This window comes from Lipotes vexillifer, unplaced genomic scaffold (assembly GCF_000442215.2).
Source record: "Lipotes vexillifer unplaced genomic scaffold, Lipotes_vexillifer_v1.1 scaffold447, whole genome shotgun sequence".
In the NCBI taxonomy this organism is placed as follows: Eukaryota; Metazoa; Chordata; class Mammalia; order Artiodactyla; family Lipotidae; genus Lipotes; species Lipotes vexillifer.
This window is the reverse complement of record NW_006786302.1, coordinates 1,563,738-1,578,085: the sequence shown is the minus strand read 5'-3', so window position 1 is coordinate 1,578,085 and position 14,348 is coordinate 1,563,738. Positions and strand designations below refer to the sequence as shown.

General features: G+C 44.1%; 1 protein-coding gene across 1 annotated transcript in view; it reads left to right on the top strand.

The window, feature by feature from the left end:
• Positions 1-14,348, top strand: part of PTPRM (protein tyrosine phosphatase receptor type M) — a 594,672-nt gene that overhangs the window by 329,640 nt on the left and 250,684 nt on the right. The window contains 1 exon segment of the mRNA XM_007458456.1: positions 515-589. Coding sequence (XP_007458518.1) covers positions 515-589 — 75 coding nt within the window.

Genomic DNA, 14,348 nt, shown 5'->3' with positions numbered 1-14,348 from the left:
AAAAAAAAAAAAAAAAAAAAAAAATGTTTTTAGTGAAGGAAGATAATATTCTTCACAGAGGTGATTTTAGCAAGAAGAGAAAACATTGTGACTTAAGCAGAAGAATTTTAAATAACCTCTTGCACGTTGAAGGCTTCAAGCTTGGCTCATCAGAATTAGCAAATGAATCTTTCTACCCCCTTCTCAGGAGAGGTTGAAAACACTCTTCCATCTAGATCCTTGTTTTTTGCTTTTTTTCCCCCTTTAGTCAATCTATCCACAGTCTCAGCCCAAGCTTGCAACTGTGTCACGGTTAGGAATCCAACTGCCTGATGAAAGCCTGTTTAAGGGAAACAAACTCAGAAAATTCAACGGCTCGCTGTGGTTGTTTTCCTTTTTCCTTCTCTTTTTGTTGTTGCTGGAAGAAAGTTGAGATGATGTGATATGCGGATGGAGATTCTCCTTGCTAGCCTAGCTTCAGTCTGGCTTTTTCTTCCCTCATGCATGCTGACCTGGGAATCTTCCTTTGCCATAGCTGCGATAATCGTGACTCAGCTTACGACACCTCACATTCGCATCGCCCCTGCTGCAGGCGACGACCAGCTGACAGGTCAGACCTTCAAGTATAGATGAGTCATCTTGCCCATTTCCTGCTCATTTTTCTCAGCTTCGTTTCCCCTCTACATCTCCTCCTTCGCTTTAAGGCTTGTTGACAATGTCTCCGACTCGCGGTACAGACCTGTGCCCGCGTTAAATTAAGTGGTGTGCTCGGCCTCTTCTGTGTGCACATGTATACCCCTGCATTCAGCACAGCCCCGCTGCATGATCCCATTGTCTGTGTGTCTGTCGGTATGTTCCTTTCTAGCCTAATGTTATACAGAATGAAATTTGCTGGTTTTGCAATGGCAATGCCATCAAAGAGGATTTCAATCAAAACATATAAAGATGTTTTCCCAGTTATCCAAATTAATCCAGAAAGGCGTCGAGATCTGAGCGTGAGAGGTTTATTTTCACCTTGTAGGGTCTAGTTTGCACACCCATTTAGCAAGCCACAGGCTCGTCTGTCAGTGCTGTTAAGTGAAGCCACCCAAAGACGTTGGGGTGATGCTGTTCAGACAGCTTTTCAAGTTCCTACAACTGGAGCAGAGCTGACCGCATTCCTTATAGATCCTTGTTTCAAAGCACACTGTTTGTAGCAAGCAGAGGCACATCTGCAAGTCAAATGCACTGAATAATTTAGGGAAGTTTTTAAAAAATTGAATGGCTTTGAGTCGTGGAATTGAACTGTGTGCCTCTTTATACCAAGAGAAGTTAGCTTGTCCATTTGAACTGCCTCTAAAGGTATATGGACAAATGTATAAACTTATATAGGAAAAGAATCCAGTACATTACTGCATATCAAAGGTGAGTGGTTAGAGAATGCCGGAAGACCAGCTTTGGTCCTGCAAGAGAAGCAAGCCATTGTCAAGGTTTCTAACTCAGTCACAGGAGCAGGACTCAAGTTCTGCTTTCAGAGGCATCCCCAATATGGTAGTTTGTTGCATGAGTTATAGGCGTGAGGAAGCCAAGTAAGAAACATGCAACTGCATTCCATAGAATTTCCACTCCTGCAACTGTTTTGTGTGTATGAGATTAAGGCATATACCCTAACATTTAAGAAAAAAAAGTAAAGCTTAACTCATAGTAAGAATTCATGAATGTTTAAGTTGTTCTGTGAGCTTATTATTTTGGAATATAAAGCAGCTGAGACTCAGGAAAATTATAGACTGCTTTTTCTAAGGTAAAGAACTGTAGGATAATTTTACTTCTTTCTCAGCTGGAATTCCATACATATTTTCAGCCCTCTGTTTCAGGGCCTAAGAGCTATAAACTTATTACTAACAGTTCTGCCTTTGCTTTCAAGTTTCTTTTAAGCATATTTCTTTTACTGGTTGAAGTTCGGTTGTTGCAGACACTCTCTTATCCTGAACTTCTGATGTGTTCCTCCCAACAGTTGAAGTACTTAAGGGATCGTGTCTTTCTTACATAAGTCCTCTCCTCTAAAACCTTTACGTCTCAGGCCTGGCCCATGCACTCTGCGTAGGGTTCTGTGTCCACCTTGAAGGTAATCTGGGATCTTCAGCAAGTCTGACCCCTGCCCCATTATGTCTGAGCTGGTACCAGTCTTGTCAGCAAACATTAAAAATAGGTTGGCCTCACTCTCATAAAATGAGTACTTGTAGGGAATATAGTTAAATAGCCCCTTTTGAGACTTTCCCCATAACCCACTGCTTTCAAATTCAGCACGTGGTTTACTAGGAATAAAGTAAGAGAAACTTCCGAACATAGTGTTCTCTCTAAAACTCCCATGATTAAGAAGACACTTCATAAATCAGCCTCCTTCCCAAAGCTTTCAGATCTATTGTACCTTGTTATTTTGTAACTAGTCTGCGGAGGACGCATACATAGCTGAAGTATGTGGCAGCTGTCTATTAAGGGCTGCAGGTGATGACCACCATTTACTTTGGTTTATTAGGGATGAAAATGATGGAGTGTTAGAATAAGCCTCAAAAGCCAGTACAAAACTACTCTTGTCCTTTTTTTCAGTATTTCCTGCTGCTGTTAGTGATGGTTACTCTTACCCAGATAAATTCAAGCTCAAGTAATATTTCTTTTGTATTTTCTATTTGCATCAGCCATCCACTTGGATAGCAGTAACACTGTCTTTTTTAAATAGATTTATTCCTGAGTTGTACTGCAAGCCTGAGACTTCATTCATTCAATCGCCAATTGACATTTAGCACCTTCTGATTGAGCACCTTCTGTGTGCCAGGTCAAGGGCTACTAACTCTCATAAATACGTTTACTTTGTGTGGTTGCCCAGACTCTTGGCATCAGACATATTTGCATGAGTGACACCAAAACCTAAACGCACACATGCTCTTAATGAATGAAAAATGACCATCATGCTTGTCGTTTCGTGGTTGAGAAGAGACAACAGCTTTGTAACAATGGGGGGAAAGGATGTGTATTTCAAAATCTTTCTCTTCGTGTAGAGTTGCTTAGAAAATGGTCAGTGGGACAGTTCTGAACATTTCACATCTGTGACCCATTGTTTATTAGATCAACACAGGCCCTTCCGGAAGCCCAACACAGGCCCTTCTGGAAGCCAACAGGAAATCACGAGGGATGCATTCTGAATGCCTAGCAATTTTCTGGGCCGTTTTGTTTTAATTGTGCTGACATCTTGCCCCTACAAATGCTATTGGAAGCTGTACTTAGAGGAAACTTTGATAAGACAGTGAGTTCTCCGCAGCCTAGATCCTGTTGTCCCAGAATGTAATCCATGCTGGTTCGGTTCACCTCGGTGTAGATGGGACCCCCCTCCCTTCTGTAACAGAGAACGCAAGCACCCGGTGATCTGACTCCCAGCACCTGGAACGTGTCAGACACAGCAAAAGTGCCCATAAATGTTGGCTAATTTAATTCACTGAATGAATGGATCTCAGTTGCAGGATGCTGGTATGTTTGATAAGCAGGCCTGTCATCACACTGGGGCTGTTTCTTAAACTTTTTTGTCCTGAGTCAACAGTAGGAATACATCACCATCCAAAATACACACATACACGGATGTTTAACTGAAGCCAAAGATTTAGAAACTGTCCTACCAATGCTGCTCCGTGTGAACAAGCTGCATTCTGACCTGTTCTATTCTGTTGTATCTTATTCTATTTCATTTTTTTTTAATTTAGTTGCTACCTACTAAATCAATTTCATTTCCCACTAATGGGTTATAACGCACAGTTTTAAAAAACAATTTACTAAACCACTATAGTTAGGGGATTACGAAAGGGAACAGAATGTATAATTGAATTAATGGTCCAGTCTTACCTCAAAACTCCTACTCTAAAGAGAGCACACAGAAAACTCTAGAAACTGGAAATGCTTCTTTCTACTTCATTCCCTGAGTTTCGTTATTAATCGTCTATAATATAGAACTGCTTTGGGAAGAAAATTAAAAGCTGCACATGCTAGAAATTTCTCTTTAAGATTTTTTTCCTTCACTTTATAAATACCTCTAGGCTGTTTATTTTATATTGATATTTCTATTTATGATTTAAAACCCCAGCCAGCTCTGAGATGCTGTGGAGAATGGTTTCCTTCAACAAGTACTTTTTATCACCTGTTTTGGTTAAGACGTACATCTAAAATGATAAGATCTGTATTGTAGAGTATTTGTAAACAAGGTGACTTCTGGGATTCAGGTACCGATCAGGTACAGCAGAGCATGTGGAATTACTTGCTAGATATAGTTAGTACTCAAAAAAATAGAGAACTAGCCGACACTTATCCCCACATAAAGTCTGAAGTTTTGAAAAAGATACGTGTAGGAGATGTGTGGTCGATAAAGATACACACAGCCCGACATCAGCTAAAGTGGCGAAAACAGATTTTTTCAGTAACTGCTGACTTGTAAGGGTCGAGCTGCGCTCCAGTGTGATTTGCTGATGGGTGACGGGGCCTCTTTACAGGAAGGATGAGGGGGTGGGAAAGGGGTGATGGGGGCTCAGTGGGGTCAGGGAAGTGAAACATTGGTCTATGTAACACCATCTGGTTTGCCGACTGGTGCTTATGGAATAAGTCAGGTCCTCCCGTCCACAGAGGCTGTGAGCCGGGGCCCCGTCCTCCGGTGTCGCTGGGACCAGCATCCGTTCTCCGGGCAGCCTTGAGTTTCTCAGGGGGCCTGGGGTTGCCTAGGGATGCAGGCTTGAGCTGTTAGAAACTATGTCTGTCTTTGTTCAGGTCTCTGTGGGCCCAGCTGGGGGCCTGGTGGAGAGGAGGACCCAGAGGAGCCTGACTAGGGTTTGGTCCCAGAGAGAATCCTGTCCCTTCTCCCTCCTTCCCGTGTGAGCAGCAGGGACTCATTGGACTGGTGGCATCTGGAAAAGGAAGTGAGGACGTTTGACCAGCTTCTTCTGGGCATCGTTCTCAGGACACAAATGTTCTGTTGTGTCAAAGGGCCTCAGAAGAGCCCACCTAGAGTTTGGTCACAGCAAGAATCTTTGTCAGTATATTGGCAAAGCTCTCACGAAATAAACCCCAAGGAATTTCTCTTTTGCCCCAGCGTGGCTCTTAAAGCAAACAGACTTTTTTTTTTTTTTTTTAATGTAACATATAACACACGGAAGTCAGTGAACTAGGTCTCCACTGAGGAAGGAAGTGGCTCCATCGTTTACGGACAACCTTCTGTTCGAGACACCCCACTGCATTCCTTCACTGACTCCTGAGGAAACCCCACAGCCTGCTTTCTCGGCGCCTGTTCCCGTCCTTCCGAGTATCGCTGGAGAAACTGCAGAAACAGGCAGACATTCTCGAGGTCTGCACCTAGGCCGCAGTGATGTCCCCTGCCCGAGCGGTGACAGAGGCTGCGTCCACCCAGCCGGCCACTGCAGGGCTTGTTCTGCCTGAGAAGGTCTCCTCGTCCCTCAGATTATCCAGCCAGGACCCTGAAATCTGGGGTGTTTTCTCTCTTTGACTCTTGAATCCATCTAGAAGTTACCACTGAGATGGCCTGAAGTGTTTCCAGGGCAGAGGTCCAGCTTCTTCCCAGAGAAACAACCAGTTAGGCTGGTCTCATCATTAAATAAGCAACTACTTTCCCACAGGAATGAAAGGCCATGACGTCATGTATTCAGTTCTCACATGTAGATTGCGCAAAGGGCCTCTTTGTCTCTTCCTACAGTGTTATCATCACCTTTTGATGACACTGGCTTTTAAGACATTTTCTGATGGAACTAGAATTCTCTCCTTTTCTCTGTCAGAAATCCCCCAGCCCTCATCCTTCTCTGTCTACTTACCAGCCCTCCCAGCAGCCCAGAAGCCCTAGAATGGCCGGCTTCCCTCCCCTCCCTGACCCTCTCCTCCCTCTGCCTCCGTCCACACCAGTCCCCGCTGCTGTCCTTCAGACACACCAGCCAAGCTCCCACCTTCAGGCTCTCGCTCCAGCTTCCCCTGCCTGGGAACATTCCTCCCCAGATCCCCGCTTGCCTGACGCCCTCACCCCCTACAGCCTTTGCTCAAACCCCACCTTCTCAGGGAGGTCTGCCTTGAACACTTGGCCTTCCTAAGGGTGCAACGCCCCGATGCCTCTCTCCCTGTGTCTCCCTGACACAGTCTGTCCCCTTCCACTACCACGTCCTTGTTCTTTATAGCACTTATCACCTCTGTGACTATTTGTTCTGTTTCTACAGTCCTTGTCCCGCTCCTGGAACAGAAGCTCCCTGAGGGCAGGAATCTGTCTGCTGAGCTCTGATAAATCCTAGACATCAAGAAGGTCCAGTGCCCACAAGGCAGCCAGGTCCCAAAAATGCCACTGAGATTCTCTTTGGAATCTTATTAAATTTATGCATCATCATCACTGTGGGAAATACGATAGATTCCTCCATTTATTTGGATCTTGTCGTACGACTTTTAATACATTTCTGGAGGGTTTTTTTTAATATATAAGTCATTTTTGTCTAGTCTCCCCCCAAAAGATATTCCAAGTTCAGCCACATCTCACCTTCCCACGGTCACCACCCCCCAGGCATTTGATGGGTCCCCAACTCGCTTCCACGACTCCCTACTCATTCATTGTCCACGTCGCAGACGACCTGGCTTGTGAAATCGAAGCCTGGCCCCGTCACTCTCTTCAGAATCCATCAAAGAGCTTCCCATGGCACGCAGAATAAATTCCGAGCTTGGCATCAACAGTGGAGAGGCTGCACCCTCCAGCCCGGCCTCACAGATCCTTATCTCACATCCCTCACTCTCAGCACCCACCTTCCTTCTGTTTCTCCAGATCACCAAGCTGATCTTGTGCCGGCTGTTTGCACTTGCTCTGTCCCCCGCCTTCCCATCACCAGCTGCTCCTCAGCACCAAGGTTCAGCACAAGTGTCACTTCCTCGGGAGACCTCCCTAGACCGTGGTCCCTGAAGTCCATGGCCCGGTGGCCCCCTGGCCACCGGCCAGCCCGTCACTCTGCCTCTCTTGGAAGTTCCCTGATGACTCTGTATCTCCCTCCTAGGATGTGATGGGAGCAGGGCTTCGTCTGTCTCTCCTGTTCTACCAGAGGGTGTTCAAAATTATTTACTGAGTGACTGCACAGTTGATGCTTTTCCTTGTTAAATTTATTCCTAGGTATTTTATAGCTTTCCTCACTATGATAGGTAAATTTTGAACAAATTTTGAATGAAGGTGAGAATCTTTTGACATTGGTTTATTTTGCCTACTTTTGACTGATTTTATGTTAATCGCCAAATATGTCTCTTCTTTATAGTATATATTTCTAATTCAGTCGACCTTTCCATTGCAAATAAAATAGACTCATGGTTTTGCAGCCCATTTACAAAAGCACAGTTTTAATCAGCCGTTTCTTTTGGCCAGAGCCATAGAAAAGTTTCCTTTTCACTGAATTGTTTGGAGAGAGGCCCACCCACTCACAGCAACATTATCTGTTTTACTCCCAGTCCCGGACTGCGTCTGTCCACTTCTCCACCTCCGCCTGTCAGACCCAGCCAGTGGGTCCTTGGTGCTGTTTGTGAGCAGTAATCTGGGGCAGGGTAAATGCAGAGAGGCAGAGTTCGTCCTTCTGTGGACCCAAGGTTCTCTGTAAGATGAAGACATAACTGAAAGCAGGTCTTAGCCACATTGTGTAATTCCAAGGACTGGCTACAGCGTGAAGGTGGAAGGATTATTCACTGACCTGTAGCTCAGTCAGTGGCAGGAACAGCACGTGCAAAGGCCCCAGGCTGGGAGGTAGCTTGAGCAAGAATGAAGGATTGGGAAACGGCCACCGTGGCTGGAAGGATGCGTGAGCACTCAGGTTGTACAGGTGAAAGGAGGTCGACCGTAACCCTGTAAATTACAGTACGGGCTTTGATCAAGAAGAGTAGGAAGCACTGAGGTGTTTGCAAGAGGGGCAGACAGGTTCACGTCTGCACTAGACACCCCAGCCGCACTGGAAACATTGGAGGAGAGGCGAAAGAGGCCAAGAGACTGAAATAAAACTCTAAGAAATGGAAGATCACCCACCAGCCTGGAGGAAAAGAACAGAGTGAGTGGATACAAATAGAAGAGCTAAATTCCAGGGAGTCGATACAGCCTGAGCCCCTGCCCTGGGTTATTGATCATCTACAATCAGCATGAAAGAGCCCATGATAGGAAACTAAAGGGACAGGTTCCAACACATCTTAGCAACACGTTGAGTACCTTGGAGGTGGGATGGATTCATTCAGCCTCTTGCCCGAGATCACCACTGCATTTATTTTGAGCGCTATTTACCGGGGTATGCGTATGAATCAGAACTGGCAAAGAACATAAAGGATAATAAAACTCAGCAGTACTGCTTGAATATATGCTCACTGAGATAAAGTCTCACCACCTTTAGCCGCAGACAGTTATATTTTGCCCTTTCAAGTATTCAGTCATCCATCGACAGATGAATGGATAAAGAAGATGCAGCACATATATACAATGGAACATTACTCAGCCATAAAAAGAAACGAAATTGAGTTATTTGTAGTGAGGTGGATGGACCTAGAGTCTGTCATACAGAATGAAGTAAGTCGGAAAGAAAAACAATTACCGTATGCTAACACATATATATGGAATCTAAAAAGAAAAAAAAAAAATTGGTTCTAAAGAACCTAGGGGCAGGACAGGAATAAGGATGCAGACGTAGAGAATGGACTTGAGGACACAGGGAGGGGTAAGGGTAAGCTGGGACAAAGTGAGAGAGTGGCATGGACATATATACACTACCAAACGTAAAATAGATAGCTAGTGGGAAGCAGCCACATAGCACAGGGAGATCACCTTGGTGCTTTGTGACCACCTAGAGGGGTGGGATAGGGAGGGTGGGAGGGAGACGCAAGAGGGAGGAGATATGGGGATATATGCATATGTATAGGTGATTCACTTTGTTATACAGCAGAAACTAACACACCATTGTAAAGCAATTATACTCCAATAAAGATGTTTCAAAAAAGAAAGAATTCAGTCATTAGGCTCATAAAGTGTTGTACTGGAGATAGTTGCTTGTGTCTACTATGAAATATGTGTGGAAATAGGTGGAGTTTTTTTTAATTAATTAATTAATTTATATTTATTCTGGCTGCGCTGGCTCTTAGTTGCAGCAGGCGGGATCTTTCAGTTGTGGCATTCAGACTCTTCGTTGCTGTGTGGAAATAGTTTTATCTACTACTCCGGGAGCCGTATTGTATGTCTCTTTATACTTTCCACAACCTGCCACTCAGAGCTGGGCACGTGAAAGGTACTCAGAGACCAGCTCTCATTTTCTGATGGAATGAATTCACTTCTAAAAGGTAAAATGGTCTTAAAGGTGTGAACTAATTTCCATACCACTTTTTTAAAATAACGTCCCCCTGAGAGGGTCTCCTGACTGTTACGCCATCAGGACTGGGTCTCCGGGAGGTACAGAGTGTCACATGACCAAGTGTCCCATGGGCCTCCTATGGCCAGCCTCCCATCCGGCACTTCCAGGAAGGGCATACAGTTCAGTTCTGATTAAAATAAGTCGCAGCATTTCAGTCCCTGAAGCCCTTAGCTGTCGTGGCTGTGCTCTGCGCTACTCCACGAGCATCCACTGTCCGTACTTTAGGAGGCAAGCTTCCCTTGTTTATCCTTCACATTGAAGACCTTCTCATCTCCTTGGAGAGCTTGATGGGTAATGAGCTCTGCATTAAGAGATGAGGATGCAAGGAAGTGTAACTTCTGTCTACCATCTTTGTTAGGACCAATATAAAGCAGTTCAATAAATAACCCACTTCAACAAATTTACCAGTTTCTTGAACTCTTTGTAATACGATAAGTGCATAATGAAATAAGTTAACTTATAATCAGTTGGGCTCTAAACATACTATCCTATTATTCCCCAGTCATGGAGTCATAGAGCTTCGGTTGGACCTTTTGAGAGAATTTTGGGTGAAAATTAAGCAAAGAGAATGCCTCCTTTAGGCTTCCTTATCAATTAAAATGCCAAACTCTTTATTGAAGCCGATAATCAATATATTGGAAATAGTGGCTGAGTAAGACCTACCATTTTCCAACTAGTTAGGTGTCCTGGCTTTTTTCAAATGCAGTATCCTATCAGTACAGAGGATTAGCAATTCACATGCCCCATCTTGGGCATTTCTTAGTAAAGGGGGAACAGGGTATCAATTGCTGTACATTTCAGAGGCCAACATGGGCAGTTAATGTGAGGAGAATTTGGTTGGAATTTCAGCATCTCTTATAAGGGTTGCTTGAGGATTCTAAAATTTCCTTTTCATCTAGAAGAATATAAAGTGAGGGGAAATTTTTATTCTTCCTGCAACACCAGCTGAATGCATTTTAATGGGCTGTAGTGTCACTGGTAATTTATTGCCCTTTTTTGTTGTTTTATGTGTTATATTTGTCATTTTGCTATGGCAGTTTCATCTATAAAATGGTATAGCTACAAGACAATGGTGAGAGGATACAGGACTGCCAGGGAAGATTCTGTTCCTTTTTCCTTGTCATTTTTGGAAGGAAACACTGAGTCAAATGTCAAGCATTTAGTTTCAGAAATAATATATTTTAAAAGATATATATTACCCTGAAATAGTGTTGTTTTCCATTTTTACTACATAAACTTTAGAATTTCTATGTAAAAGATTTTCAGTGTAAGAGAGCAATTTAATTTTTCAGTATCCTTTTGTGTTTTCTCTTTCTATCAGCAGTGTGATAAAGGAAAATAAAACAATGTGTTTAACTGTCTTTTATTTGCTTAAGGCATAGAGCTTCCTGGCTTGAAAAGCATAAATTGAGATTTTATATTTTAGGAAATCTACCTTATAATTTTGTTATTAATCTAGTGCATTGTGCATATCCAAAAGGAATGCTGAAGGTAAAGTTTTGAGCTTAAAATAAACTAAAATTTGGGTAAAAGGTGCAAAATACTGGGAAAAAGAATGCCTGCAGTTTTAAAAAATAGAGATTTTGCACAAAAGATTTTATGTCTCTGAGTTAAATTATTCTTGCCTTTTCTGTAAGGAATATATAGTATCAATTTTACAGTGAAATTATATTAATTCATACTTGATATCAATTAACATGGAAAAGGCCTGGATATTTTTTTAAATATTTATTAAAGCTGAGTGACAATACCTGTTTTACTAGGTGTTTCTTTTTACCTCAATGGCTAGCATGGACCTAGACAACATTGTAGCCATTCACTGACTATTGTTGATAGATACCAATTGTGATACTTTGGTTTTCAGCACTTTACTTGCTTTAGAAAAACGTGACTACCATTTAGAACATAAGGCATCAACATGAATTCCAACAGCTTAATGTCTAAGAAACCAGTGAATTCCACTGAGAATTTGTAGGCAAAGGACCATGTCTTACTGCTGTGCATTTTTGGTTGACTTTGGACTAGTTTCTCCTGTAAATAAGTATTTTTAGAATACTGTAAAATGCTTAGTATTTGTGAGAGGTTGTTGTTTTGTTTTATAAATTTATAATTTATTTATTTTTGGCTGCGTTGGGTCTTCATTGCTGAGCACGGGCTTTCTCTAGTTGTGGCGAGTGGGGGCTACTCTTTGTTGAGGTGCGCGGGCTTCTCACTGTGGTGGCTTCTCCTGTCGCGGAGCACAGGCTGTAGGCACGCAGGCTTCAGTAGTTGTGGCTCGCGGGCTCTAGAGCGCAGGCTCAGTAGTTGTGGCGCACGGGCTTAGTTGCTCTACAGCATGTGGGATCTTCCCGGACCAGGGCTTGAACCTGTGTCCCCTGCACTGGCAGGTGGATTCTTAACCACTGCGCCACCAGGGAAGTCCCTGTGAGAGGTTTTTAAAGTATTTATGGGTGTGAGCCAGTGTACTGAGTCAGAATGGAAAAGAAGTCAGAACTTCCTCCAGCATCTTAACAGGGCAAGATGTTGAGGAAACAAATCAAGAAAACTTCAAGGATAGATGTAGCGTAGACAAAACTCTCCTGGAGAAAGAATTCTTATTTTAAATACTCTACTGACCTTATATGAGACTCAAGGGAAAGGTCCAGGACCAAAACAGAAAGTTGAAAAAGCACAGTCCTCTCAACCCAGGTGCCTCATCTTATTTGCCCTTTTGACAATATCAGTGTCAAAACTTGTTCATCACTGTCTCCAGAGGGCTGACGGGGAGGCCCGAAGTCTTTAAAAAGATTGACTTCTGAAGTTCTAGCATGTTCAAATCCCCCCACACAGGCACACGCAGGCACATATGTACTGCTTTTATTTTATTTTATTTTATTTTTTTTTTTATTTTTTGCGGTACACGGGCCTCTCACTGCTGTGGCCTCTCCCATTGCGGAGCACAGGCTCCGGACGTGCAGGCTCTGCGGCCATGGCTCACGGGCCCAGCTGCTCCGCGGCATGTGGGATCTTCCCGGATCGGGGCACGAACCCGCGTCCCCTGCATCGGCAGGCGGACTCTCAACCACTGCGCCACCAGGGAAGCCCATGCTTTTAGAGTTGTCATTGTTTTCATGTGAGAGAATCTTGGGTTTGGCTTTGAATGACTGATTCGTTCTCAGGCCATGGTTTTTCTAGCTTAGGGACCATGTATTCCTAATCAAATAACCTGTCTCTCTCTCTCTGGAAAGGTTGCCCCAAGGGGAAGGGGGAAAGAGGGGTCGCTCTCCTTTGTGGAACTGTAGCCCTTGTCTAGCTGCCTTCCCATCTCATATGCTTGTCAGACTGGAATCCAGGGCTTCCAGAAGGGAGTATCACTTTTCTTCATGGTAAATCATTTAAAACATTATTTGCATTAAAAATCAGTATATCAGGGCTTCCCTGGTGGCGCAGTGGTTGAGAGTCCGCCTGCCGATGCAGGGGATACGGGTTCGTGCCCCGGTCTGGGGGGATCCCACGTGCCGTGGAGCGGCTGGGCCCATGAGCCATGGCCGTTGAGCCTGCTCGTCCGGAGCCTGTGCTCCGCAATGGGAGAGGCCACAGCAGTGAGAGGCCCACATACCGCAAAAAAAAAAAAAAAAAAAAAAAATCAGTATATCACAGAACAAAAGGCAACATTTACATGCTTCACTCAGAAAAATAGAGCTACGGACTTGAAAGAAATTTGAAGCCAGTGGTGGGCCGCTCAGGATAAAGCCCAGATTCAAGCTTCTGCCTGTCTTCTCCCGCCTGCCTTATAGGGACAAATGATGGGAAAGTGCTAAGAGTCGCAGCTACCCTTGACCAGCTCAGAGGGAACAGTGAAGGCCCTCTCGTTGAGACTCTGAATCATCTTCAAAGCCACACTTCCTAGGGCCATTTTCAAACATGTCAGACAGGAATCTGGGCCTGGATTTAACAGGGCAGTTCTCAGGGAACCTCTGGGTCCCAGCATACAATTCAGAAAGTATTTGCTGTAGATAAAAGGTAGTGAGCTCAGGTCCAGACTTCTTGGGCAAATCTCTTAAACTCCAAAACTCAGCTTCCATATCTGTAAAACGTGAGAATACTATTTCTTAACCTCACAGGGGGCGGTGGGAGAATTAATACGATAACACATGTAAAGGACCTCTCACAAAGCTGGCTGCGGGTCAAGGCAGAGGAGTTGGCAGTTGCTGGTAACTTCTTTTGTGGCTTTGTTGTTTGTTGTTGTCCTGATGGAGGATTGTTTATGGCTGTTAGGGCTTTCAAGCGAACAACGTAATTAATGCAGGCCACTGCCCCTCCCAAGCTTGAATGTTGACCCCACCCTTCCTAGAGGTTCAGACATGAACTTCCCAGAAAATGAATGGATTTCTTGATGCTAGGTAGGGTGTTATCTACACGAGCAGCACATGGCTACTGGGGTCTCCAGGAGCACTGGAGCGTGAGAGCAATGTGATTATTATATGTCAGGACCTGTGATGAGTCTCCCACGGATGATATTTCCCACTTACCTGCCTTTGGGATAGAAACAGCCTCAGCAGGCCCCAGCCTGTTCTCTTACCACTGGCAACAATGGTGATGATGCTACTCATCAGCCAAAAAAAAAAAAAAATCACTGCATTTTCAAAGACAGCTGCTTTATTTGAAGCAGTAATAGCCCAAAGCAGTGCCTAACCTAGTGTGCACTTCCCTGTAGCCCAGCGCACGGAATAAAACGCCAGGCTTTCTTTTGTGGTCCTGGCCATTTGGGGGTTCGTTCCTTCCTTCCTCACTGTCCTTGGTTTAGATGTGGACACCTCTCTTTGTGTTTGTCCCTCAATTACACCGCTTCTCAAGGGAGCATGAGATGATGTGCTTTAATAGGACTCTGTTGAGAGGGATGATAGATTATCTCATTGAGTACCTTTTTCAGACACTGGGTATGAAGTTGGAAAAATATAGAGTGGTTTGTAA